General features: G+C 45.4%; 1 protein-coding gene across 2 annotated transcripts in view; it reads left to right on the forward strand.

The window, feature by feature from the left end:
• The window catches only part of LOC137413382 (sodium channel regulatory subunit beta-3-like), a 79,255-nt gene that overhangs the window by 10,375 nt on the left and 42,328 nt on the right, over nt 1-26,552 (forward strand). For both annotated transcript variants that reach the window (XM_068098782.2, XM_078781240.1), the window contains exons 3-5: nt 11,740-11,909; nt 12,476-12,734; nt 21,314-21,452. In XM_068098782.2, the coding sequence (XP_067954883.2) occupies nt 11,740-11,909; nt 12,476-12,734; nt 21,314-21,452 (568 nt within the window). The remainder of the gene's footprint in view (nt 1-11,739; nt 11,910-12,475; nt 12,735-21,313; nt 21,453-26,552) is intronic.

The following is a 26,552-nucleotide window of genomic DNA, read 5'->3' on the forward strand; positions in this document are numbered from 1 at the left end:
CTGATCCGCCTTCTCCATTCAGCATGTCTCCGAGGTAGCAAAGTACATATGCCATCATTAAAGGTTAAAGGTTTGCCCCCATAGTTAGTCCACAAGCAACGTGTAGGCCACCTTAGAACACTAGTTATGTCATAATATGTGTCAGGATAAGGCCATTTCCATTAGTGATACCAAAGTGTGGATGGTTTTGTTGTATGGAGTATGTGGGAGTATGTGGGAGTATGTGGGAGTATGTGGGAGTATGTGGGAGTATGTGGGAGTATGTGGGAGTATGTGGGAGTATGTGGGAGTATGTGGGAGTATGTGGGAGTATGTGGGAGTATGTGGGAGTATGTGGGAGTATGTGGGAGTATGTGGGAGTTTGTATGGAGTTGTGGGAAGGAGTATGGATGATTTTGAGGGAGTTCATGGGGGTTACGGATATGGTGTGAGAAATGGAGAAGGTGAAAGGATTTTGGAGTTTGCTGATGGAGCTGATTTGTTGATTTGTAATACTCAGTTCCAGAAAGAGGATAATAAGCTTGTTACATACACGTCAGGTGGGTCGACGACAACTGTTGACTACCTGATGGTGCGTAGGTGAGATAGGGGGAACCTCCGGGACACAAAGGTGATCCCGGGGGAGGAGGCTGTTTCACGGCACCACTTGGTTGTCTGCGACATAAGGGTGAAAGGTGCGAGGAGAGCTCGGCGGGTGAAGTACCAACCAAGAATGAAGGTGTGGAGGTTGAAAGAGGTGACAGGAAGGGAGGCAGTAAAAGAGAGGCTGAGTATGGTAGAGGATGATGTGGTTGAGCTTGAAAGTGGTTGGATGTCAATGAAAGCTTGTCTGTTGGGAGCCGTTGGTGAGGTATGTGGATGGACAAAAGGACCACCGAGGCACTCGGAAACATGGTGGTGGGATGATGAAGTTGGAAAGAGGATTGACGAGAAGAGGAAGAATTTCAAGGAGTGGCAGAAGGTGAAGGGTACGGGAGCAGAAACAGCAGAGCATGAAAGTTATAAGGCAGCCAGGAAGGCTGCAAAGAAAGAGGTAGCAAAGGCGCAGGAGGCATGTAGGAAAATGTTCGGAGAACGCTTGGATTCAGAAGAGGGTCAGAAAGCAGTATTCAGGATTGCAAAGCAGATAGCGAAAGAGAGGTGTGATGTGATGGGGGTGAGTTGCTTGAAGGATGAAGTGGGACAAATCGTTGTCGACCCAGATGGAATTAAAGGAAGATGGAAAAGATATATGGAAATGCTGTTGAATACAGAGAATGAATGGGATGGCAACATAGAGAGTAACCCAGTTTTAGGACCGGCAGAGAAGATAACTGAGAAGGAAGTTGAGGAAGCGATAAAAGCAATGAAGAGTGGAAAAGCGGGAGGGCCGACGGGAGTTGTGGGAGATATGTTGAAGGCAGCAGGAAGTTGGGGTGTGAAGAGAATGACAGAGATCTGTAATCTGGTGGTGAAAGAAGGCCGCATTCCTTGGATTGGGAACTGAGTACCCTCGTCCCTCTATACAAGGGGAAAGGTGACCCTCTGGAGTGTGGCTCGTACCGAGCGATAAAGTTATTGGAGCATGGAATGAAGGTATTGGAAAGGGTGTTGGAGAGGAGGATAAGGAAGAAAGTGAAGATCGACGAAATGCATTTTGGATTTATGCCAGGAAGAGGAACGACAGATGCGCTTTTCATTGTGAGGCAGTTGCAGGAGAAGTAAATGGAGAAAAGGAAGAAGTTGTTTTTTGGATTTGTTGATCTGGAGAAAGCATTCGATAGGGTTCCACGCAAAGTATTGACATGGGCATTGAGGAAGTTAGGAGTGGAGGAATGGTTGATCAGAGTAGTGATGGCAATGTACAAAAGAGCGCGCACAGCTGTAAGGACGAAGGATGGGAACAGTGGTGAGTTTGAGGTGAAGGTGGGAGTGCATCAGGGGTCGGTACCAAGTCAACTACTATTTGTAGCTGTGATGGAGGTGCTGGCTCAGAACGTAAAGGAGGGTTTACCGTGGGAGTTGTTGTATGCAGATGATCTGGTGTTGATTGCGGAAAGTATGGATGGACTGAAGGAAAAGATGAACAAGTGGAAGGAATGTATGGAGACAAAAGGTCTGAAGGTGAATATCGGAAAGACGAAGGTGATGGCAAGTGGTAAAGCATGTGGTGAGGTGGAAAGAACTGGGAAGTGGCCGTGTGCTGTGTGCAGGAAGGGTGTCGGAGTGAACTCCATTCAATGTACAATGTGCGTTGAGTGGGTTCATCAAAAATGTAGTGGTCTGAGAGGGTCATTTACCAGTGTGGCAGCTACATTCAAATGTAAGGTGTGCACAGAGGAAGCTGCAGATGGAGGAAATGTTGAGTTGGATCTTGGAGACGGCGTGAAGCTGGAAGGTGTGAAAACATTTTGCTACCTCGGAGACATGCTGAATGGAGAAGGTGGATCCGACTCGGCAACGGTTGCTCGAGTGAGATGTGCATGGAAGAAGTTTCGGGAACTGAGTGGCGTGCTGATGAGGAGGAGAGTGTCGCTGAAGCTGAAGGGAAAGGTGTATGCTGCATGTGTGAGAAGTGTTATGATTTATGGGAGCGAGACATGGGTAATGAACGTAGAGCAGCAACGAAGGCTGGAAAGGGTGGAAATGCGAATGGTTCGATGGATGTGCGGAGTATCGTTGAGAGAGAGGAAGACAAATGATGAATTGCGAAAGATGATGGGAATATTGCCTCTGATTGCTGTGAAGAGGAACAGGTTGAGATGGTTTGGTCATGTGTTGAGGAAGGATGAAAGTGACTGGTTGAGAAGAGTGATGGAAATTAATGTAGAAGGAAGTAGAGGACGGGGAAGACCGAGAAAGACTTAGCTAAAGATGGTGGAAGAAGAAATGCGGGCAAGGGGGTTAACAAGGAGAGATGCAGAAAATAGGGCAAAATGGAGAAGATTGTCATGGGGACCGCAAGGCTAACCCCAGCTCTAGCAGGGAAAATGGCCTTAAAATGCATGTTGTTGATACCTGTGTTGTGTAAAAGAAATAAGCTTCGGTCCCGTTCATTTTGTGGCCCACCCTCCAAATCGACCTCGTTGAGCAGCATCCATCCCGCGCCCCGATTCGGCTAATGCACCTTACTTGTCAGCAGCGTTCGCTGCTCTTGGGTTTTCGCTCAAACTAGTCGGGTGGCCACGAGGTAGGCCTGGAAAAGGGGAGGAGCGCGAGAAAGAGGTGTGGCCGCATCAAGCAGCACGTCAGAAGGCGTTGACGGTGAGAGCCAACAACCAACCAGGGCTCGGGTGACATGGCGTGAGGGGCATGGTAAGGGCGCGGCTGGCAAGTTCCAGAGGGTTCGCTGGGCGGCGCTATATAAGCGCATGTACAAAGCCCTCGAGAGGACTGATGAGCGAGGGGCTTTGTATGAGGACTGCCCTTATAAGAGAACTATATAACAGGACTGTCCAGGACTGACGCAGCTGCACTCGTTGTAGAAGGACTCTCGTGATAAAGGACTCGTGAGGAAAGCGCATTGGAAGAGGACTGCAGCGGATACGCGCTTGTATGAGGCCGTATGATATTGAACTTGCATTGGAGAGCGCCTATTGAGCGGTATTGGGAGCGCATATAGTGCCAGTTCATCTAATACGTACGCGACCGTGGTCGCCAGTAACCGCCAGCCAGCCTTGCCTTTCGCTCTGTAATTGTCCGCTCCGCGTAAACGACCCGCGGGGAGCTTCTGCCGCCCTGACCATCTGCTTCACGGTACGAGTCGGGGACCGGAGTGGACTACCTGGACGCCATCATCCCTGGACCATCAACCCGACCATCTACATCCCCGTGTGAGTGTGTCTGAGAGTGAAACGGGCCCGTGTCCTGGGATAAGTTAAGACTGTATAAGCTTCACTGTGTGTTCTTCCTCTCCTTCCTGTACAAATTGTGAATAAACCAATCTGTTCTTCCTGTCTTTCCTGATTCGACCGTATCAGTCCTTTCCTCCATTGGGTAAGCGTGGCATGATTCGGAACCGCTGAGATCGGGTTTAGTTCTTGTTAACGGCTCGGATCACGGCTCGCTATCGCTCGGCGTTTCCACTACAACCGTGATTCGGGCGGGGTTATTTCCTTCCTTCCTGGGAGGTGTTGGTAATTAGGTAATAGGAATTCGGCCTACGACCCTTAACGCTGACCGGAAGGAACGTCATAGCCCCGGATCACGTCGGCTAGTAAAAGACAAGGGGACTAATCCCCCCTTGGTAAGGGGAAAGGCCGACGTTGAGATCCGCAACTATATATATATATATATATATATATATATATATATATATATATATATATATATATATATATATATATATACACACACAGTGGAACCTTGACTTACGAGTGCACCAACTTACGTGTTTTCCGAGATACGAGCCGTCGCTCGGGCGGTTTATTGCTTTGAGATGCGAGCCGAGATCTGAGTTACGAGCTTACGCCACCCGCCACTAGGTGGCTCAACGAGCGTTCCGGTCACGTGGTTATCTTGCCGTGCAAGCATCTCTGCCGTATATCGCTGCTGCTTTGTTTTCGCATGTTGGTTATTTTGGAAAATTTCTTAGTTTTAACCATGGGTCCTAAGAAATTGAGTGGCAAGGGCAGTACTGAGAAGAAGAAGAGGATGATGTGCTTGGATATAAAACACGCAATCGTCGAAAAACATGAGCGAGATGTGCGTGTTGTCGACTTGGCGAGGCAGTACGATCGTAGCAGTACGATCGAAACATTTTGAAAGGGAGGAAGAAACAAACCTCGTTGGACAGGTTTTTATTGAAACGCCCTGCAAGTGAAAGCGAGGAAAGTGTGGCGAAAAAGGCAAAAGTCATCTCCTCCACCTCCGCCAGCATCTTCGTCTGATCTTCAAGGTAAATACACTTAATAAAACCAGTTTATTTCTTTGCATTGTGGCGGACACGGAAGCTCACTGGCGTGGTGACATCATTCCGCGCACCAAGTGGGCGGTGGCCACGCCGAGGGGTAGGCGTGGCCTCAGGATATACACCGGGCACGCAGCCCGGAGCGCGCCATTGTTACAGTGAGCTCTTGAATAAAGACTCTTACAAATTACCGCGTTGTCCGCTTCCTCCTTGTTTACAAGCAGCGCGCGTAACGCCGCTTATTATGTACAGTATATACGAGGTCATGCTTGTTTATACATTATTTGTTATTTATAAAGTACATTTTTCTTATTTAAAAACACGTAACAAAAAAAATTGGTGTGGTTTTTTGGGGGCTGGAACGGATTAATAGCATTTCAATGCATTTTAATGGGGAAATTTAATTTGAGAAACGAGCAAATTGAGTTACGAGCTCGGTCACAGAACGAATTAAACTCGTAAGTCAAGGTTTCACTGTATATATATATATATAGATATATATATATATATATATATATATATATATATATATATATATATATAGATATATATAGATATATATATATATATATATATATATATATATATATATATATATATTGTTTTCTTCATAAGAAACACTTCAAAAATATACATCTCAGACTAGCAACGGAGTTTTCACACAACTTCCACACTTTCGTACTGGGGAAGAAACGGCGCCCCATGACCACAACGCCGTCCGAGAGAGGACGCCACCTGGAGTGATGCAGCCACAGTGACGTGCAGCACTCCCCGATGGGACCTTCACAAAACGATCCACAAAGTGCACCACACCACCTCTAAAGCATGGCCAAGTTGGAGGGGGGAATTGTGGGGGGCACTGACTGCAGACGATGTTTGAACAAAGTCCTCCCCAGATAATGCCAAAGTAGATTTCCCCCTCCCCCCCCCCCCCCACCCCTCCCCCCCACCCTTTCTCCAACATCCACAACCATTAATCTTCATTCTGATGAAGTCGCACTTGCATGGAAGGAAGAAGCTCACCTCAGTGGAGGGTTCTTGACGGGGCAACGTGGTTCTCACACAAGTCTTGCGGTTTTGGGCTCGGAGGTGCGAGGTGGAGAGGGTGGGGGTACTCGGGTTTGCTGTTGAGAGAGGGGCGGGACCTGGTGACTGAGACCATACCCATAAACTGTCACAATATAATTAAGAATTACAATTGGTGATATCATCATTATCAGTAGTCTTAAAAATCAAAGTAGCCCATGTGCAACAGGAGGTCCAATTTGGTCTGTTTTTACAGACAGACAGACAAGTTTTGTGGCCCAGTAGTTTTGGTGTTTGGTGTTTCACAGACGGACAGACACACAGACACACACAGACACACACAGTGTTCTGCCTTGTATACAGAATCGAGGTTCATGTAAGAGCTAACACATTGAACATGAAAACATGCACAGACACATAAAACGTACAATGAAGCGAGCAGTGGACAGGAGGGGTAGAGAGAGGGAAACACACAAGCACAAGACCAGTAGAGAACAGGGACATCGGTAGATCTGTGGAAGGGGGAGGGCTGAGGAAGGAGGGATGGGTACATGGTATAAAGCAAATGAACACTTCTCGGAATTTCAGGAAAGAAGTTGGGGATTGAAAGAGGCGGATTTGGAGAGTTTTAACGGGGGTAGAAAAGATCAAGGTTTTGGATGGGGGAAGACAAGAGATGGTGGTGAACAGTTGTTTTGAAGACCTGGAGGGAGGAGAGGGATTGAAGGGAGTGTGGGACTTTGTTCCAAAGGCGGGAGAAAAGAGGAATGAAGGTGGGCAGAGAGTCTTGATTTTGGCAGTTTCATCAGAAGAGGGTTGCAGGCAGATCTTGTGCGTCCTACAGGAATATTTGGGGGGCAGAGCACCGACGGAGCAAGGCTGGAGAGGAGTCGGAAGAAGATAGAAAGACCACCAACCTGCCTGCAGTGAGCGAGAGTGAAAGGCTCTCAGAGTTAGCTTCATCGCGGGAGAATCCAATGATCCTGAAAGCTTGTTACTACAGCATGAAGCCGAGCTAGGTGTGAGGCAGGAGCACCAGTCCCGAGGGGAGAGCAGTATTCCATTGAGCTGTGGATGAAAGCTTTGTATGTGGTGAGGAGCTCAGAGGTGCCAAGGAAGGACTTCGCACGAAGGAGGATGCCCAGTCGGCGACTGGCTTTGGAGGCCAGCTTGGAAATGTGGTTTTCCCAGGAAAGATCATGGCAGATAGTGAGACCCAAAAGCTTGAGTGACAGAACTTCTTTGAGAATTTGTTCAGAAAGTAGATGGTAGGGTTGTCCAGTCGGTCTTTTCAGAGAGACATAGTAAGAGTGTGAGATTTGTCAGGATTGAAAGACATGTTCCACTTGTTTGACCAGTTTGTGTTTTTGTCCAGGTCTGCAGAGAGTGAGGAGGCTGCAGGCTGCAGACTGCCGATCTGAGGGATGAGGTATGGAGCGGCAGAGAGTGGAGTCATCAGCAAAGAGATAGAGGATTTTCCAGAGAGTCGGAGAGATCATTAATGAAGACCAGAAAAAGCGCAGGGCCCACAACACTGCCTTTATGAACTCCAGCCTGGACAGGAAGGTGAGATGAGAGAATTCCATTCAGGGCCACATGTTGACCGACCAGAGAGGAAGTCCGCAAGCCATGCTTGGAGGTTTCCATGGATACCATTGGAGGAGAGTTTGGTGAGCAGGGCTGGGTGCCAGACCGTATCGAAGGCACGTGATATGTCAAGGGAGACGGCTCTGATTTCCTGTTTGGCATTTGGGACGTCCATACATTGTTGAGACAGCAGAAACAGCATGTCCAGAGTATAATGACCTGGTCTGAATCCAAATTGATTATCCGAGATCAAGCCATTGGAGAAGAGGAAGGATTTGATGTCAGAAGCGATGATGGATTCCTTGAACTTGCTGATTATTGAAGCAGGCTGATTGGTCTGTAGTTGCAAGGATCTGTTTTTGCACCTTTTTGTGTAAAGCGGTAATGTTGGCTGATTTCCAAACTGGAGGAAGATGACCTCGAGCAAAAGTGAGGGTGAAGAGAACAGAGAGAGGGTGTGAAAGAGCAGCAGAGCAGGCTATTAGGATCCGTGGACTGATGCCGTCTGGTCCACTTGCAGAATCAGAGTCGAGGTTTGACAAACTTCTTCACCTTGTCAGGAGAGAAGGACAGAGTCCAGGAGCAGCTGTGTTCAACTGGGTAAGGTGGGCACAGACAGAGATGGGTTTGGGACAAGATTTTGAGGCAAACACAGAGTTGAGGCATTCAGCTTTGTCACGTGCAGTGTCAGCTATGTAGCCATTTGAGGTAGGGGAGGGGATGGAGGGGGAGCAAACACCAGAAACAGATTTGACCAGACGCCACCAGGATTTGGAGGAAGGAGACAGGTTTAAGAGTTCATTCTTGAGAGTAGAGAGATAGTTTCCTTGCTTTGTGAAAGGAATGGAGATTGCCTTCAGTTGGATTAGCCTTCCAAGAGGCGAAGGTAAGTTGTTTCAGGGAAACTGCCTCACTACAAGATTCAGTGTAACATGGACGGGAGGAAGGGTAAGCCAACTGAAGACGAGATGGGATAAATCTGTGCATGAGAGAGAGCAGTTTACTTTGGAAGAATTCCCAGGAAGAGTTGATGTCAGAGGCAGTAGAGATTGGATACAAGTCCAGATGACTGATGGCTGCTTGAAGACCATGGCAGTCGGCTTGAGTGAAATGCCAGACTCGTCGACGCTGAGGAGGCTCTCTGAGAATGGCCAGAGAGATGTCCACTTTAATAAGCACATGATCAGATGAACTGACTGGAACAGAAGAAGACTAGCAGACATTTGCAGGGAAGTTTGTCATAACCAAGTCTAGAAGAGAAGATGCTTCGTTGATTGAGATCCGGGTCGGGAAATTGACAGATTGTGTCAATCCCAGTTGGTTGCAGAAGTCCTTTGCTGAGGTGCCATGGCTGGTGAGAGAGGTACCCACATCCAGCCAGCTGGCATGATGACAGTTGAAGTCTCCTCATATGAGGAAGAGAGAGTTGGAATGAGTGGATAGAAGTTGGTCCATGTTGTCGGACAGCTCGATGTAAATGGAGTCATCACTGTTTGGAGGACGGTACAAAACACGGAAGCGTATGAACGGAAGCGTATGAACCAAAGGTGGGAGCGGAGGGAAAGCCGTAGCCAGAGGTACTTCTGGGGCTGGGTTGGAGAGAGGGCATTGCAAGGAGAGTGAGGAAGAGAGTTTTTGATAAAGATAGCAACCCCACCACCAGGACGAGGCTCAGGTCTATCATTCAGGAGGAGTGCGTAACCAGGAAGGGATGTTAAGGAATCGGAGACATCTTGAAGGAGGAAAGTGTCTGTTAATCAGATTATGTCTGGTTTGTCAGAAGCAACCTGTATGGAGAGATCAATCAGGTTTGAGCGAAGGCCCCGGATGTTTGAGGTCCATCCCGTTAAGGAAGAGGGAGGGGGAGCATCGGTTGCAGGACAGGGGAGGGGTAGGGTAAGATGAGGGGTGAGAGGGGGAGGTAGGGAGAGCTGTTGATAGTGTGTTATATCAGGGAGAGGAAGTGGGGAGGAGGCATCTTGGAGGAGGAGCAGGAGGAGGAGGAGGAGGAGGGAAAGGGGAGAATTGGAGAAAGACTGTCGGGGCGGAGATTAGGAGGGGTAGGGGGGGGGGTGAGATTTGAAGGTGAGGTGGGAGAGGGAGATTTGAAGGTGAGGTGGGAGAGGGAGCTTTGAAGGTGAGGTGGGAGGGGAGATTTGAAGGTGAGGTGGGAGAGGGGAGATTTGGAGGGGAGGGGCGAGGGCGAGGGGGGAATTTAGGAGGGGAGGGGTGAGGGGGGAATTTAGGAGGGGAGGGGCGAGGAGGTAATTTAGGAGGGGAGGGGCGAGGGGGGAATTTAGGAGGGGAGGGGTGAGGGGGGAATGTAGGAGGGGAGGGGCGAGGGGGGAATTTAGGAGGGGAGGGGCGAGGGTGGAATTTAGGAGGGGAGGAGCGAGGGTGGAATTTAGGAGGGGAGGGGCGAATTTAGGAGGGGAGGGGCGAAGGGGGAATTTAGGAGGGGAGGGGCGAGGGGGGAATTTAGGAGGGGAGGGGCGAGGGGTGAATTTAGGAGGGGAGGGGCGAGGGGGGAATTTAGGAGGGGAGGGGCGAGGGGGGAATTTAGGAGGGGAGGGGCGAGGGGGGGAATTTAGGAGGGGAGGGGCGAGGGGGGAATTTAGGAGGGGAGGGGCGAGGGGGGAATTTAGGAGGGGAGGGGCGAGGGGGGAATTTAGGAGGGGAGGGGCGAGGGGGGAATTTAGGAGGGGAGGGGCGAGGGGGGGAATTTAGGAGGGGAGGGGCGAGGGGGGAATTTAGGAGGGGAGGGGTGAAGGGGAAGAATTGATTGGGGGGGGAGAATTGAATGGGAGGGGTGAGGGGGAGTTTATGAGGAGAGGGGGAGGGGGAGTTTATGAGGAGAGGGGGAGGGGGAGCTTATGAGGAGAGGGGGAGGGGGTGTTTCGGAGGAGGGGAGAGAGGGAGAGTTTTGAAAGTGGACGATTAATGACAAACAAACATTTATTACAAACTGGGTTTATTGTGATTTTCAAGTCAGAGATCTGTTTGAAAACGATAGAGGAGGGGTGGAATGAAGGTGAGTTTGGAGAATGTCGAAAGGAAAGACTGTAAGAGATTGAATTTTTTTTTTTTGAAATGGAATGATTTGATGAGGAAATTGAAAAAAGCCTTTTAAATAGGAAGGAAAACAGTGTGTTGTAATATACCACTTAATAAAACACTGCAGCGGAAAGTTTAAACATTTAAATAATATTTAAACAAAACCGTGAAAAACAATCTGGGGAAAAGTCCCTGAAGTGAGGGCGTGGATTTCAGAAAGCAGGTGAAAGGGTTGAATGAGTATGGTGGAAACTACAATTGGAGAGGTGGAAGAAAAAGGAGAAAAAGGGGGGCAGGGCGAGAAAACACGCACGTGGTCATGGGTGGGTTCTGCGAGGAGGGAAGGAAAAAAAAAAATGTTTGTTTTTGTATTTTAAACGTTAGACGAAGGTAAGATGTCCGGAGGAGGTTGGGGAAGAAAAGAAAATCGAAGAAAAACGCAATACAACGAAGGAAAGAACTTAAGTTTACAAAACACAGACGAAGGGGGGGGGGGGGGTCTCGAGGGACCAGGGATGTCTCGAGGGTCCAGGCCGCGCACGTGGTACGAACACAAAACGACTAATTACACAAGTTTGCACGAATTAACCAAACCTAACTAGAAGCACATAATAACACATACACAGTAAAAAAACCAGTGGAAATTTGACAAAGATACAAATGGGAAAATACTTAACTTTGACGTGGAGAGCTTGAAGGGCGCTTCCTCGCCGGAGGAACCGGAAGCGGAAGTCCAATACTTACACCAAATCTGCTGCTTGTTTGCATGGGAAGGGAGGAAGTTCTGAAGACGTTTCTTATACATTAAAAGGTTTCGTTTACAACTTGTATAAAACCTGTCAAAACTATGGGGTCAAGGGCCGATAATGGATGATACTTGCAATACACCCCACCTTCCGTCCGTCCCCCCCTGCACCCCCGCAATCACAGCACAAACCACCATCACAGCACAATTGTTAAATCCTATAACTCAAAAGCTTGGAGATTTATTTGTGTTTCATAAGTAATATAGTTTCTGCATTGTGAAACTTGTAACTTGCTCCCCTGCACATACAATTAAGTGTGTGTGTGTGTGTGTGTGTGTGTGTGTGTGTGTGTGTGTGTGTGTGTGTGTGTGTGTGTGTGTGTGTGTGTGTGTGTGTGTGTGTGTGTGTGTGTGTGTGTGTGTGTGTGTGTGTGTGCAGCACCACATGGTGAGGCAGTCTGTGTGCAGGTTGAGTCGCGTACCCAATATGAGGTTGGAAAAAATGCGAAGTTAACATGCATCTGGTGCCAGAACAGGCAAGAGATGAAACCCGCTACTATCGATGTCAAGTGGAAGTTTACTCCTAAAGATTCAAACACGAGCGAAATGGTAAATCTGATGGTCCTCTTCTCCTCCTAATCTCGTAGGCCGCACTTGGAGCTCGGCTGATAAAAGTGTTTGGATGAGCAGGTTTCATGTGATTCCACTTTACAAAATCTTTAGATACAATAGTGCACATCTGCTGCTGGTTTTTTTTACCCCCCCCCCCCCCCCCCCCCCCTGTGCTTTCTTTGCCTCTATCTAATGAGAATCGCTGGGAAAGCATTCCTGTTGAATTCTGATCCATTCCATCCGTGTTTCTCAATATCTGCACATTTAATGCCTTTGAGGCAGGATGAGTCGTACAGTCGAATATAGTTGTCTGCTCAAAAAGGGTATTCTTCGCTTTTTATTGGTGAAACACCAGAACTTACAAAAGGAAAAAGGTCTAAATGTGTTATCATTTTACCCGGAAAAGACGTACGCATCTATGTATGCTCGTATTGCTGGGAAACGTCACTCAACGTCTTGATTGCTCTTGATTGGCATGGACACCCCTTGTGTTTAGTGCCCACCTTCAGATGTACGAATCAAGTCCATAATGTACAATAACACCTTCTTCTTTTTTTTTGTAGATCTTGGAATACGAATATGTTGCATCACGATGCAATATGATGCACAATGATACTCAATGTGATCTTGATCATTTTACCTTCAATAAAAGCGACATTACCTTCAATAAAAGCGACGACCACCAGGAATTCTCAATTGTCCTGACAAATGCCACGAAGAACGACAGTGGCACGTATAGATGCATCATCTTTCGTAGGTTCGAAAATGAAATTAGATGTCACAACAAAACTCGCAAGATCGAACTGGAGATCTGCGATGAATGTAAGTATCATCCGATACCGGCCATTTGTAGCTCCTCTGCGGGTTATTTAGTTGTTTATCTGTACAGTTACTCCACAATGGTGATATTGTTTATTTCCTTCGCCAGAAGAAAGGGTATTGCATTTGGGTCCTTGTTTGTGTGTCTGTCTGTTTTGTTTGTCTGCACAGACTGCAAGTATCTTCCTATAATTCGCCAAATATCCGTCCGTCTGGCTGTTCGAAGGTACCTCAAAAACGGCTGAACCGATCGCAACGATATTTTGGGTGGATAATCCTTGGACCCCCTGGAGTAAAATGGGCTATATTGCTTTTCCAAGTTTTTCCAATTTTCCAGTTTTTCCAAACACTATGGAATAATATTTACCGATATGAACAGTGATGTGGCTTTTGTTGAAATTCTACAAATACTGTTTATTCTACGTACCAGGAGAGAGTAGATCGACTCCTGACAAACTCTTCCTATATAAACGTGCGGCTCCGAAGTAACATGGCTGCGTGTGCAAAGCGACTGAGAAACAGGTGGAGTGGCCGCTTCCGTGTTACAGATTCGGCACGCACTCTTCACACATAAACGTGCGACTGCGAAAGACGTGTAGTGGTCGCTTCCGTTTTGCAGAATTCAATCTTTTTTCAAAATGGGCGCCATGTACTGTTTAGATTTTGATGACTTGCGTGTGATATGATTCAACTTCAACGGATGTTTATATGAATCTTTTAATATAAAAAAACCCTTCAATTTCTGATATTTTGCCTTTTCATTTGGGCTTCCCAATTGAAGCCCCGCCCATAGGGCGGGTACCGTTGATAGTTATATTAATTGCATATATTCTATGAAAGGAGCTTGCGTGTGTCTGGGTTCCACCCATTGGTTGGACAGTTTGCTTGATTACACACACAATGTCTATGCTGCGGCCGCCATGTTGGTGATTACTGCTATGCGAAGTGAGACGTCGTATTCACAATCGCCATGCCCTCCCTATAGGTTTTTCCCTTCAGTGTAAAATGACCAAAGCGATAGTGAAAAGGATTTTGGGTCTTTAGGCACCACGGGCCTTTACAAGATAGGCCTCAGCGATCGAGGCAGCTGACGAATGCAGTATCTCTCAGAAATGGAACTTTGCGTCGATTTGTTTCTCCTTGGCACATTGCCGAAACTATTTTGTGCACCTTTGGATGAAATGTGTTTAAATATCTGATTAAATCATCAGTATTTATTACTAGGTTTAATTGCTCTTTAACCCTTAAGACCTATAATCCTTTAACCTATCTCTCCATACAGGTTGCTTCTGTCAAACCAGACGTGATCTGCTTAACAGAAACTTTCCTCCTTTATGATGTCTCTGATTCCATAGTATCTCTCCCGGGCTACTCCCTCCTCCGGTATGATAGACCTGAGCCTCGTCCTGGAGGCGGGGTTGCTATCTTTATCAAAAACTCTCTTCCTCACTCGCCCTGCACTGCACTCTCTCCACCTCACCCCCAGGAATACCTCTGGCTACGGCTTCCACTTCGCTCCCACCTCTTGTTCATATGTGTGTTGTACCGTCCACCAAACAGTGATGACTCGATCTACATCTCGCTGTCTGATGATATGGACCAACTTCTATCTACTCATCCCAACTCTCTCTTCCTCATATGTGGTGATTTCAACTGTCATCATGCCAGTTGGCTGGGTGTGGGTACCTCTCTCACCAGCCATGGCTCCTCAGCAAAGGACTTCTGCGACTCACTGGGACTGACACAATCTGTCAATTTCCCGACCCGGATCTCAGTCAACGGAACATCTTCTCTTCTGGACTTGGTTATGACTAACTTCCCTGAAAATGTCTGCTGCTCTTCTTCTGCTCCGATCGGATCATCTGATCATGTCCTTGTTAAAGCGGACATCTCTCTGACCATCCTCAGGGAGCCTGCTCAGCGTCGACGAGTCTGGCATTTCACTCAGGCCAACTGGCACGGTCTTCAAGCAGCCATCAATCATCTGGACTGGTCTCCCATCTCTACCACCTCTGACATCAACTCATCCTGGGAATTCTTCCAAAGTAAATTGCTCTCTCTCATGCACAGATTCATCCCATCTCGTCTTCAGTTGTCATACCCTTCCTCCCGTCCATGGTACACGGAATCTTGTGGTGAGGCTGTTGCCCAGAAACAACTTGCCTTCGTCTCCTGGAAAGCAAATCCAACGGAAGGAAATCTCATTTCCTTTCACAAAGCCCGAAACAAGTGTGTGTCCACCCTCAGGAGAGCCAGGAAACAATATCTCTCCGTTCTCAAGACCGAACTCTCTTATCTGTCTCCCTCTTCCAAATCCTGGTGGCGTCTGGTCAAATCCGTTTCTGGTGTTTGTTCCCCCTCCATCCCCTCCCTTACCTCAAACGGCTACACAGCTGACTCCGCACGTGAAAAAGCTGAATGCCTCAACTCTGTGTTTGCCTCTAAATCTTGTGTCCCAAACCCATCCCTCTCTGTACCCACCATACCCAGTCGTACCCTGCTGCTCCTGGACTCCGTGTCCTTTCCTCCTGACAAGGTGGAAAAGTTTCTGTCAACCCTCGACTCTGATTCTGCAACTGGACCCGACGGCATCAGCCCACGGGTCCTAAAATCCTGCTCTGCTGCTCTATCTCACCCTCTCTCTGTTCTCTTCACCCTCTCTTTTGCTCAAGGTCAACTGCCATCTGCTTGGAAATCAGCCAACATCACCGCTTTGCACAAAAAAGGTGCAAAAACAGATCCTAGCAACTACAGACCAATCAGCCTTCTCCCAATTATCAGCAAAGTCATGGAATCCATCATTGCTTCTGATATGAAATCTTTCCTCTTCTCCAATGGCTTGATCTCTGATCATCAATTTGGTTTCAGACCAGGTCACTCTACTCTGGACATGCTGCTTCTGCTGTCTCAACAATGGATGGAGGTCCTAAATGCCAAACAGGAAATTAGAGCTGTCTCCCTCGACATATCACGTGCCTTCGACACGGTCTGGCACCCCGCTCTGCTCACCAAACTCTCCTCCTTTGGTATCCATGGAAATCTCCACGCATGGCTGGTGGACTTCCTCTCTAGTCGTCGTCAACGTGTGGCCCTGAATGGGTTTCTCTCATCTCCTCTTCCTGTTCAGGCTGGAGTTCCCCAAGGCAGTGTTCTGGGCCCCGTGCTTTTTCTGGTCTTCATCAATGATCTCTCTGACTCTCTCGAAAATCCTCTCTATCTCTTTGCTGATGACTCCACTCTCTGCCGCTCCATTCCTCTTCCCTCAGATCGGCAGTCTGCTGCCTCCTCACTCTCTGAAGACCTGGACAAAATCACAGACTGGTCAAACAAGTGGAACATGTCTTTCAATCCTGACAAATCTCACACTCTTACTATGTCTCTCCGAAAAGATCGACTGGACAACCCTCCCATCTACTTTCTCAACAATCCTCTCCAAGAAGTTCTGTCGCTCAAGATTTTGGGTCTCACTATCTGCCATGATCTTTCTTGGGAAAACCACATTTCCAAGCTGGCCTCCAAAGCCAGTCGCCGACTGGGCATCCTCCGTCGTGCGAAGTCCTTCCTCGGCACACCTGAGCTCCTCACCACATACAAGGCTTTCATCCGCAGCTCAATGGAATACTGTTCTCCCCTATGGGCCGGTGCTCCTGCCTCACACCTAGCTCGGCTTCACGCTGTTGAAACCAAAGCTTTCAGAATTATTGGAATCTCCCGCGATGAAGCTATCTCTGAGGGCCTTTCACTCACTCACCGCAGGCAGGTAGGTGGTCTTTCTGTCTTCTACCGACTCCTCTCCGGCCTTGCACCCCCAGCTCTCTCTGTGCTCTGTCCCCCAAATATTCCTACAGGTCGCACAAGATCTGCCAGCAACCCTCTGATGGTTAAACTGCCGAAATCTCGGCTCTCCGTTCACCTTCACTCTTTCATTCCTCTTTTCTCCCGCCTCTGGAACAAACTCCCTCACTCCCTTCAATCCCACTCCTCCCTCCAGGTCTTTAAAACAGCTGTTCACCACCATCTCTTATCTTCCCCCATCCAAAACCTTGATCTTTTCTACCCCCGCTAATTCACCCCAGATCCACCTTGTTTGAAATTCCAACTTCTTTCCTGGAAGTCCTGGCAGTGTCCATATGTTTTATACCTCTCCCACTGCCCCCTTCCCACGCCCCCCCCCCCAAAGCCCTCGCCCTCTCTCAGATCTCTCGATGTCTCCATGTCTCTCGGTCCCTGCTCTCAAATGTTGTGTTTGTGTCCTTCCCCCTCTCTCCCCATCTTGTCTACCGCTCCCTATGTTATATGTTTTATGTGTCGGTTTGTCTTTCTGTGTGATTAATGTTCGCTCTTTCACGAGCCTCGATCTTGTATACAAAAAAAAAAAAAAAAAAAAAAAAGACCAAGGGACACATATGTCCCTAAACTTTGAAGTGGTGCATCTCCGATATTTCCCCTGCAATTTTAGATTGAACAACATTGGAAATAACATTGGGTAAGAGCTTTTGTCATTTGCACAATTTTTATTACTTGTAAAATCAAAGATTTTTCAAGTACAGACTTGGCATTTAATATGGAATATTTTTTTGTGGGGGTGAACTTACATTTCAAGATGTCTTAGAACCAAAAGTTCATTGGAATTATGTTGAAATTATTCTAGATTTTGTTAATGTGACCTTTAAAAGAAACAAAAACCACATTTGACATTTCGAAGCAAATAAATTGATCCTTGAAAGTGATGTAAACTGATATCGAACTCTATTCACGGACAGTACTATGTTCAACTTCTGTATGTTTTCCAGAAGTATCTCTCTTTTGCACATTAGCCAAAATTTTTTTAACAAAAACAAAAGTTAAATTACGACTGGGATTACGGACAGTAAAATTACAGTTCAGTTCTTCGTGTAACCCCCACGAGCATTCAGGAGAGCACGTACACGTTGAGGCATGCTGTTCACGAGATTTGCCAAGGTTTGGACAGGAATCGCTTGCCATGCAGTGGCAATAGCCTGCTGCAATTCACGCACCGAGCTAGGCTGCTGGTCCAAGTTGTCGATTTGACGTGTTAATTCTGCCCACAAGTTCTCTATCGGATTCATATCCGGGGACATGGCAGGCCACTCCATATGCTCTACACCACGGTCAGCAAGAAAGTGTTGGATCATGCGAGCATGATGAGGCCGTGCATTGTCATCTTGGAAGACAAAGTTTCCTCGAAAGGCTGCACGAGCAAATGGAAGCAATGTTTCTTCCAGAATGACCCTGTACTTGAATTGGTTCAGGTTTCCATTCAGAACAACCGGTCAGTTTTGCCCCCTGCATGAAAAGCAGCCCAAACGGTCACCCCACCACCTCCAGCTTGGACTCTTGGCACTATACAATCTTCGTTGTGGGCTTCATGCACTTGTCTGCGCACTCAGACGCGGCCATCTTGACGATAGACCAGAAATCTAGACTCGTCACTGAAGATCACGTGATTCCAGTGTCCGGCTGGCATTGACGGTGCTCTCTGGCCCACTGCAATTGGCACTGGTGGTGCTGTCTGGTCAGGCGTGGCTTTCTCAGGGGATGCCTGGCACGATAGCCTGCTTGAACCAGCCGTTCTTGACTAGCCTTCTGGATACAGGCACATTTGTCAGTTGCTGCCACTCAGCCCTAAGCCGATTAGCTGACTTGGAATGGCCATTGCAGACTAACCGGCGCAGCTGGCGATCATCCCTCCTTGTGGTTCTGCGGGGACGTCATGGCTTCGGTATTGGAGTAGGGACACCCCTCTGAGCATTTCGTTTCAAGATCTTTGACACCTGACCTTGAGTGATGCCATACTGCCAAGCAATAGCACGCTGTTTCATGCCGGAATTTCGTAAAGCCACCACTAAATGACAAACAGCATTGCCGAGTTGACGGACCATTTCCAGGGGAAGCGGCAATAACTTCTGTAGACGTGGAGCAGTTGTTTTCCACTAATACAGAACGCAAGAACCCTTATATACCCAATTGTGAAGTCAATCGTCAAATGTACCTGTCCGTACATTTTGCCATGCCACCTGTGATATAATCCTGTTAATGACTTCTTGCTGCGACAGACAATCAGTGACATGGTTCTTTTAACAAATAAATCACCAAAGCATAAAAGAAACTCACCAGATTGATATACTGAGTTAAGAAAGTAAACCCAAGTCAAGAAAAATAAAAAAATTCCATATTAAATGCCAAGTCTGTATATTGGTTGGTATTGTGTTATTACTTGCCAATTTTTTTTTTTTCTTTGACATGTATGTTGTATGTTGATCACTCCAGTTTGTGTGTTTGTGCGTTTCTGTCCACTCACTTATACTTGCCTACAGGTCACAATTTCAAACCGATCTTCACAAAATTTCACGAAATGGTAGAGTCTGTCTGTGGTTTGACAAAATACTATATATATTTGAGGTCAAAAGGTCAACATAAGCCAATGGTCAACCCCTTTTTTCAAATTCCTAAAATCCTCAATTTTCATCCGATTCACTTGAAATTCGAATAGGATTTTCATATCAGCTAATTGAATTCAACCACCAACTATTTTTGAGATCAACATGGGCCAAAAGGTCAACATAGGCCAAAAGGTCAACATTGGCCAGATTTCTAAAATTATCAATTTTCATCCGATTAACTTAAACTTTGAAGGCGATTTGCATATCAGGTCACAATTCAACCACCAATTGAGGTCAAAAGGATGCTCTACTGAGTGCCATTCTACTTTGTTCTCTTTTGCCAAGTATCACTCCATGAGTGATCTTTCATTCTGTCTGTTTGTCTGTCTGTCAGTCGCCCACAGGTCACTATTTAAAACTGATCTTCACGAAACTTCACCAAATGGTAGAGTTGGTCATAAGTAGGAAGCCTATTGATGTTGAGGTCAAAGGTCATCTTGAGGTCACATTTCTAAAACGAATTTTTCATCCAATTGACTTGAAAATTGAACAGCATTTGCGTATTGAGTCAGAAAATGGGGAAATGAACTTTTTGAGGTCAAAAGGTCAAAGGTGAACTCAAGGTCAAACTTCTAAAATCATTATTTTCATCCGATTGACTTGAAAATTTAACAGCATTTGTAGAGTGCCTCACTGAATTGGGAAACCAACTATTTTAAGGTCAAAGGTCAACTCAAGGTCGAACTTATAATATCAATTTTCATCTGAAAAATCATCAATTTTAATCAGATTGACCCGGGCTTTGATTAAGATCGTCGATTTCAATGTTGATGAAATGGACATTTTGATGTATCCATGGAAACTTTTTATTTTGGGGTGCAGTGGATTTTGCAAGTGTCATGCTCTGCATGACATCTTTCTTGTTTTGTTGTTGCTGATTAGAAAACCTTGTATTTTTCATCATGCATACTCTTGAATTTTGATTTAAAATTTTTTAAATTATCCAAACTAATAAAATAATTGGACTTGTATCTGTAAATTACTTTCAAAATGTCTGTAGTTCTCAAAGGGTTGAAGGTTATTATTAAAGGTAATAAAACAGATTATAAAATGCATTACAAAAAAAACGGCGTAAAAAATTGAAGAATAAATATAACATACATCCAGTTTATTCCTTCATAGTCCCAGATCCACTAAATTTTGTCATTTCAACTTGGCAAGCAGCTTGATTACCTCTTGTCAAGCTGTCTCCATGGAAACAGTGCTATCGTGGTACTCGAGCAAATGCTGTCCGGGCCGTTGTTTTCAGTTTTACTCAATCTTTTTGTGGCAGTAATTCCCCCAGACAAATTTATTGTTATCAGTAGCTATAGAGAGTACAATATGATGAGGAAAATAAAGTTAAAGAAAGTGGAGTCGGAAGGAGGAACCCCCATCAAACTTATCGATGGACCTGCCAATGTGCATTTTGTGGAGCGGTTGGAGGAGTTTTGCATGTTTTTTTTATTTTAAAGAATTGGGATGAAAGATAGAATTAACATTACCAAAACGAAACACATCCCAGCTGTAGATTAAAATGGCGACTGCTTTGAGAAAACCAAAATAGTGTGTGAGGAGTAACGTCAGAAAAGGTGCAGGTCTGCACTCTTGGTGCCAGCGAGCATTGCAGGTCAGCGAACAGAACAGAACATTGCAGGTCATCTGCGGTCTGATGAGATGAAAATTGAACTATTTGGCCTGAACACCACGTCAGCGAGATACCTGCATGGAAACCAATTTTTTTTTTAAAATTGTTTTGTGATAAGTAGAATTATATTTCTTTTTCTTTTTATCATTTATTGCTTGTAATTTTGTTTATAATGATAACCAGTGGTGTAGGAAATGATGTAAAATGAGCTTGAATGCAAAATGGTCCAAAATGAGAAAATTATTGAACAGACATTATCAGGGGAAATTTGTGTGAATGAGTTGGCACAAGCACAGTATATGAAGTGAGCCGGAACCAACATATTCCCACTACTTACATGAGATGCTTTGTCAAAGGGAAATTGTTGCTAAAGAGACATTGGAGCAGCCTTTTTTACCATGTTTGTAAATGTAGAAATGTAACTTGGTATAAATTAAGTGAAACCCTCTTCGACACTTGATGTGCTTGTAACTGGGTTGTCTCTTGTGCAGTGAGTGCTGACCTCACTTCTGTGATATCAGAGGTCATGTTGTATTTTATGATCGTGTCGAGCGCCTTGTGCCTGATCGTGACACTCGTGGTTTGCTACAAGCAGGTGGAACAGGCCGACTTAGAAAAACGTGGAAATGTGTAAGTCACGTGACCATTATTACCCTCGCCAGAGGAGAGGGTATTTCATTTGATTTCCTCACTTGCGTTATTTTTCATCCCACAATCATGATGCACCCCCCTCTCACCCACACACACACACACCTTTCACAATGTCATTGTCTGTTAATTTGCTTTAATTTTCACTTCTGCTGCCCATCACCAACCATGTTTGCAATTGTGCTACAAACCGCCATATTGGTGCTGCACATGTCAAGACAGGTAATTACTTGTGAATACAGAGCCTTCAGAAGGTATTCGCACCTCTTGGAATTTTTCACATTTTGTTACAGCCTGAATTTTAAATGGTTTAAATTGAGATTTATTGGTACTAATCACCACAAAATACCGCATCATGTTAGTGGAATTTCTTTTTTTAGAAATCTTTACAAAATAATTGAAAATGAAAAGCTGAAATGTCTTGGGTCAATAAGTATTCAAACCCTTTGCTATTGAGCTCAGGTGCGTCCAATTTCCTTAGATCATCCTTCAGGTGTCTCGACAGCTTTATTGCAGTCCACTTGCGGCCAATTCAATTGATTGGACATGATTTATAAAGAAACACACCTTTCTATATAAGGTCTCACAGTTGACAGTGCATGTCAGATCAGAAACTCTACCAGGAAGTCAAAGGAACTGTCCGTAAACTCCGAGATATAATTGTGAGGAAGCATAGATCTGGGGAAGGGAATAAAACAATTTCTCGTGTTAAAAGTTCCCAAAAATACAGTGAGCTCCGTCATTCGGGAAATTGAAAGAATATGAAACTACTCTTCATAAGGCTGGCCGTCTGACCAAACTGAGCAACCGGGCAAGAAGAACCTTGTTCAGGGAGGTGACCAAGAACCCAACGACCACTCTGAGAGAACTACAGAGTTCCTTGCCTAAGATGGGAGAAACTGCCGGAAGGATAACTGCCAGTCTTCACAAATCTAGGCTCTATGGGAGAGTGGCCAGACGGAAGTCACTCCTGAGAGAAAGGCACATGACAGCACACCTGGAGATTGCAAAAAGACACGTGAAATACTCTGAGCATGAGGCAAAATATTCTGTGGTCTGATGAGGTGAAAATTGAACTCTTTGGCCTGAATGCAAAGCGCTACGTCTGGCGGAATTCGAGCATAGCTCATCACCCATCTAACATCATCCCTGCCATGAAGCATGGTGGTGGCAGCATCATGCTATGGGGATGCTTTTCAGTGACAGGGACTGGGAGACTTGTAAGGATAGAGGGAACAATGAATGGAGCCAAATACAGGTAAATCCTTGAGGAGAACCTGCTTCAGAGTGCAAAAGACTTTCGACTGCGGCGAAGATTTACGTGGCAACAAGACAATGACCCCAAGCATACAGCCAAAGCAACACTGGAATGGCTTCAGAACAAGAATGTGAAAGTCCTCGAGTTGCCCAGCCAAAGCCCAGACATGAATACCATTGAGAATCTGTGGAAAGACTTGAAGATTGCTGTTCACTGATGCTCCCCATCAAACTTGATAGGGCTTTAGAAAATCTGCAAGGAAGAATTGGAGAAATTCCCCAGATCCAGATGTGCATACCTGATACAAACATACGCAAGAATACTTGAACCTATAATCACTGCCAAGGCGTTTCCACGAAGTATTGACCTCAGGTTGTTGAATATTTATGCAAGTTAGACATTTCTGTATTTCAATTTTAATTGTTTTGTAAAAATCTCCAAAGTAAAATTTCCACATTGACATTAAGTGGTATTATGTGTAGATCAATGACAAAAAATCTCAATTCAATCCATTTTAAATAAAGCCTGAGTAGATGTAAAAGGAGAGATCCAGAACACCTCCACCTCAGACAACACTCCCCACATTCCCCACATTCTCCCACCCCCCTTGCCCCCAAACCGAAACTGCCTCAACCCAAAACAGGAAGTGACTCACCACTAACCGGAAGTGAGCAATTAATTAATTATTTTTCAGATTTCACGATTTTCTAAAATTTCCAATTTATCATTTTTTCCCGATTTTCACAAAAATAATTCTAAAAATAAAAAAATTTGATTTTTAGTTTAAGAAAATACTTTCCCTATATAAAATACATATGGCGTTGACTTATCTGAATTTTGATATTAAAAATATTATCTTTGAAGAACCAAAATATTACAACAACGGAACTAACTATTACCGTATTATGATTAAAATATAATTATGATCATACTCACCCACAAGGTGGCATTAGAAAACTGCTTAGGCAGTTAAGACCGAAAAATAGGGCGTATCGTTCATTTTTTCAGGAAAGCACCAAATTTGGCACAGATGTAGTATGGACCTATACAATTGTTTTCCTGAGGGGCGCCCAAAAATTCAGAACCCCTGGTGGCCGCCATATTGAATTTCAACATGACCGCCCTCTGTGACCTATTTCCCCTCAATAACTTCTATACTATGAGCGATAACACCACAGTTCCAGTGTCTTACCCCATGTTTTCATGGTCTCTGAATCCAATGGGATCAATTGCATAAAGATTGGCATCCATCATCTTTAATTTCAAGATGGCCGCCATGGTGTTTCCATTTTCCTTGAATCTCTCATAGTATTTTAGGTAAAATTTCAATTCCAAGTGATACACATTGTTTTATTGGTCTCTGATAACAATGGAATGGTATTAATTAATCAAAGTTACACACAGTTGCAGTTTTAACTGAAAATATTGTGGGCACTTGAAAGGTGGAGGCTCTCGCACAGACGCGTAGTACTACAAGCACTGTCCATCACAGTCACACAGTGATGTGCAGGGCAGATTTGCCCTGGAGCATTTACAGTTGCCTTTACAGGCCGACTTACAATGGCAGCTTGTAAGCTCTGAACATGCCTCCTGTATCAGTGGTATTGTGGTCCAAATTGGTGTCCAAGAAGTCCCTGTTTTCATCCAGCCCCAATGAGCTGGTGATGGAAGTTCTGGGTAGGGCACAAGTGCCTGACTCCATACATGTCCAGCCTGAAAACATGCACGTTTTAGGTGTTGTTCGAAGGCGTCTGCTGTTGGGGGAATGTGATCAGTTGTTCTTGCCTTCTTCGTGAACAAGTGTCGGCGCATGTCATTCACTGTCTTTATCTCGGTAGTCCAGTCATAGAGGATGGCAACATATCTTTCTATGCTCTGTAGTTCCATAGTAATAGCGTCCACAGATGGCCTATAAGCGAGAGCATGAAAGGTCTGCGTGATGCTGGGGTATGCCTCCCAAGCCTTCCAGGCTGTCTTTTTCCCAATTTGGGCAAAAAATGACAGTGTCGCAGCCAGTGAAGGCATGAAATAATGGCAAAGACTCGGACTTCCTGCGGCCAAGGCCGGTGGCAATTTTATGGATGGCAAGGTAGCGGTAGCTTTTACCAGTGCCAATGGCAATCCAGAGTTCCTCCACACCGTGTGACTGGTAGGTAAAGTAGTGTGCTATTGCCAAGACCACAATATCAGAATCTACAGTTCGAATCAATACCCGTTTTCTCCCCTTTTTCATGGCATCCAGGACATTTTTTTGGATTTTTTGAATTTTCTGAATTTTTGGGCGCCCCTCAGGAAAACAATTGTATAGGTCCATACTACATCTGTGCCTTTTTGCATCGAGAGGTTTGTCCACTTCCCTTCAAACGTTTGCATTGAAGGATACCCACCGACAATGTACCCAAAACTTTTGACTAAATATGAATGGCATAGGGAAGTGGACAAACCTCTCGAAATTATAACTTTGTTTTACAACAACACAGACAGCGAAGAATCATGCCCCATAGGCCATTGTATTAACCCAGAGGAATTGATGTACAAGAGATGTAAAGTTGTTTGCTCTGAAATTGAAATATCAAACGTTTTTATCGGTGATGCGAAACCATCCATTCAAATGAAAGTAAATGATGTTATTGTTCAAGCACAATTTTTGAAAACAGACATGTTGATGATTAATATGGGTAATCTTACGACCGCAAATAAAATTATGGGGACAGCGGCGACGCGTATGTTTAGTGATGTTAATACTGGGGTAACACACAGGTAAATTTACACGATGAGTTATGGGTAAGTTGTGGTTAAAATTATAGAAATATAACATTTATGTTATACTTCTTCTAAAATATTTGAGAAAAAACTTTTTTATTGGAGTATATAAAATGGAGAATCCATTTTCAAAATATTTCAAGATATATTCAACACAATTAAACGGTTGGTTGAATTGCTTCTAATATGTATACACAATTGTAATACAAATAGGGATAACAACACACAGGATGAATGATTAACCGTTATATATTTTTTAACATATTGTTGCGGATATGAGGATTGTATTTTTTTTATTGTGTTGTATTGTAGTAAATTGTGGTGAATTATTGCTTAAGTCTGGACCCTCCTGCCTCCAGTGTTGTATAAAGGTCAAAGGGCGTTCCCGTAGTTAATTCCATAAAGCATACACGTTAGCCAATCATAGATTTCCCCCTGGTTGATAGTTATATCTTTATTATGTGTATTAGGGTAAGGCCTTGTCTTCCATTAAGATGACACTCCATTGCACCAAGTGAAATAGATAGATTCCTTTCATTCCCCATTCCCACTCCCAAAACTTTCATTGCCTTTCATCATTGCCAAGCCTCGATTGCCAGTTACATCCCCTCCAAAACCACCATTGAACATGTGCTCGGGTCGGGGAAGAAAGGCGTGCCCGCCCGTCGTCATCAAGGGCGGAGCCAGAGGGTCGCGCGACCAACCAGGGCCGAGGTGAGCACACCGATGGGCGTGTCCTAAAGGCCGGCGGCTTGATCGCCGGAGGCGCTATAAAAGCGCGCGCGCAAGGACGTTGTAGAGTGGAGTAGTTGCTGAGTTGTGTAAAAAGATCATCGAGGAGAACCAACTGCGAGAGTACATTGAGATCACCCAAGGAAGCTTTGTACACAGCAACGGCTGATCAAGTGGGCCGATGGTTGTTCCGGAGCTGGTGCTTTTCCGAGCAGAGTCTGAGGCTGGCATGTGAGCAAAAGAACATAGAGAACATTAAGGAGATCATCATCCAGGGAAGCACAAAGCCTGTTGTAGTCCTGGCAAAGCACGCGACGTCCGCAGCAACA

Source organism: Myxine glutinosa, chromosome 7, assembly GCF_964187855.1.
Source record: "Myxine glutinosa chromosome 7, kmMyxGlut1.1, whole genome shotgun sequence".
Lineage (NCBI taxonomy): Eukaryota > Metazoa > Chordata > Myxini > Myxiniformes > Myxinidae > Myxine > Myxine glutinosa.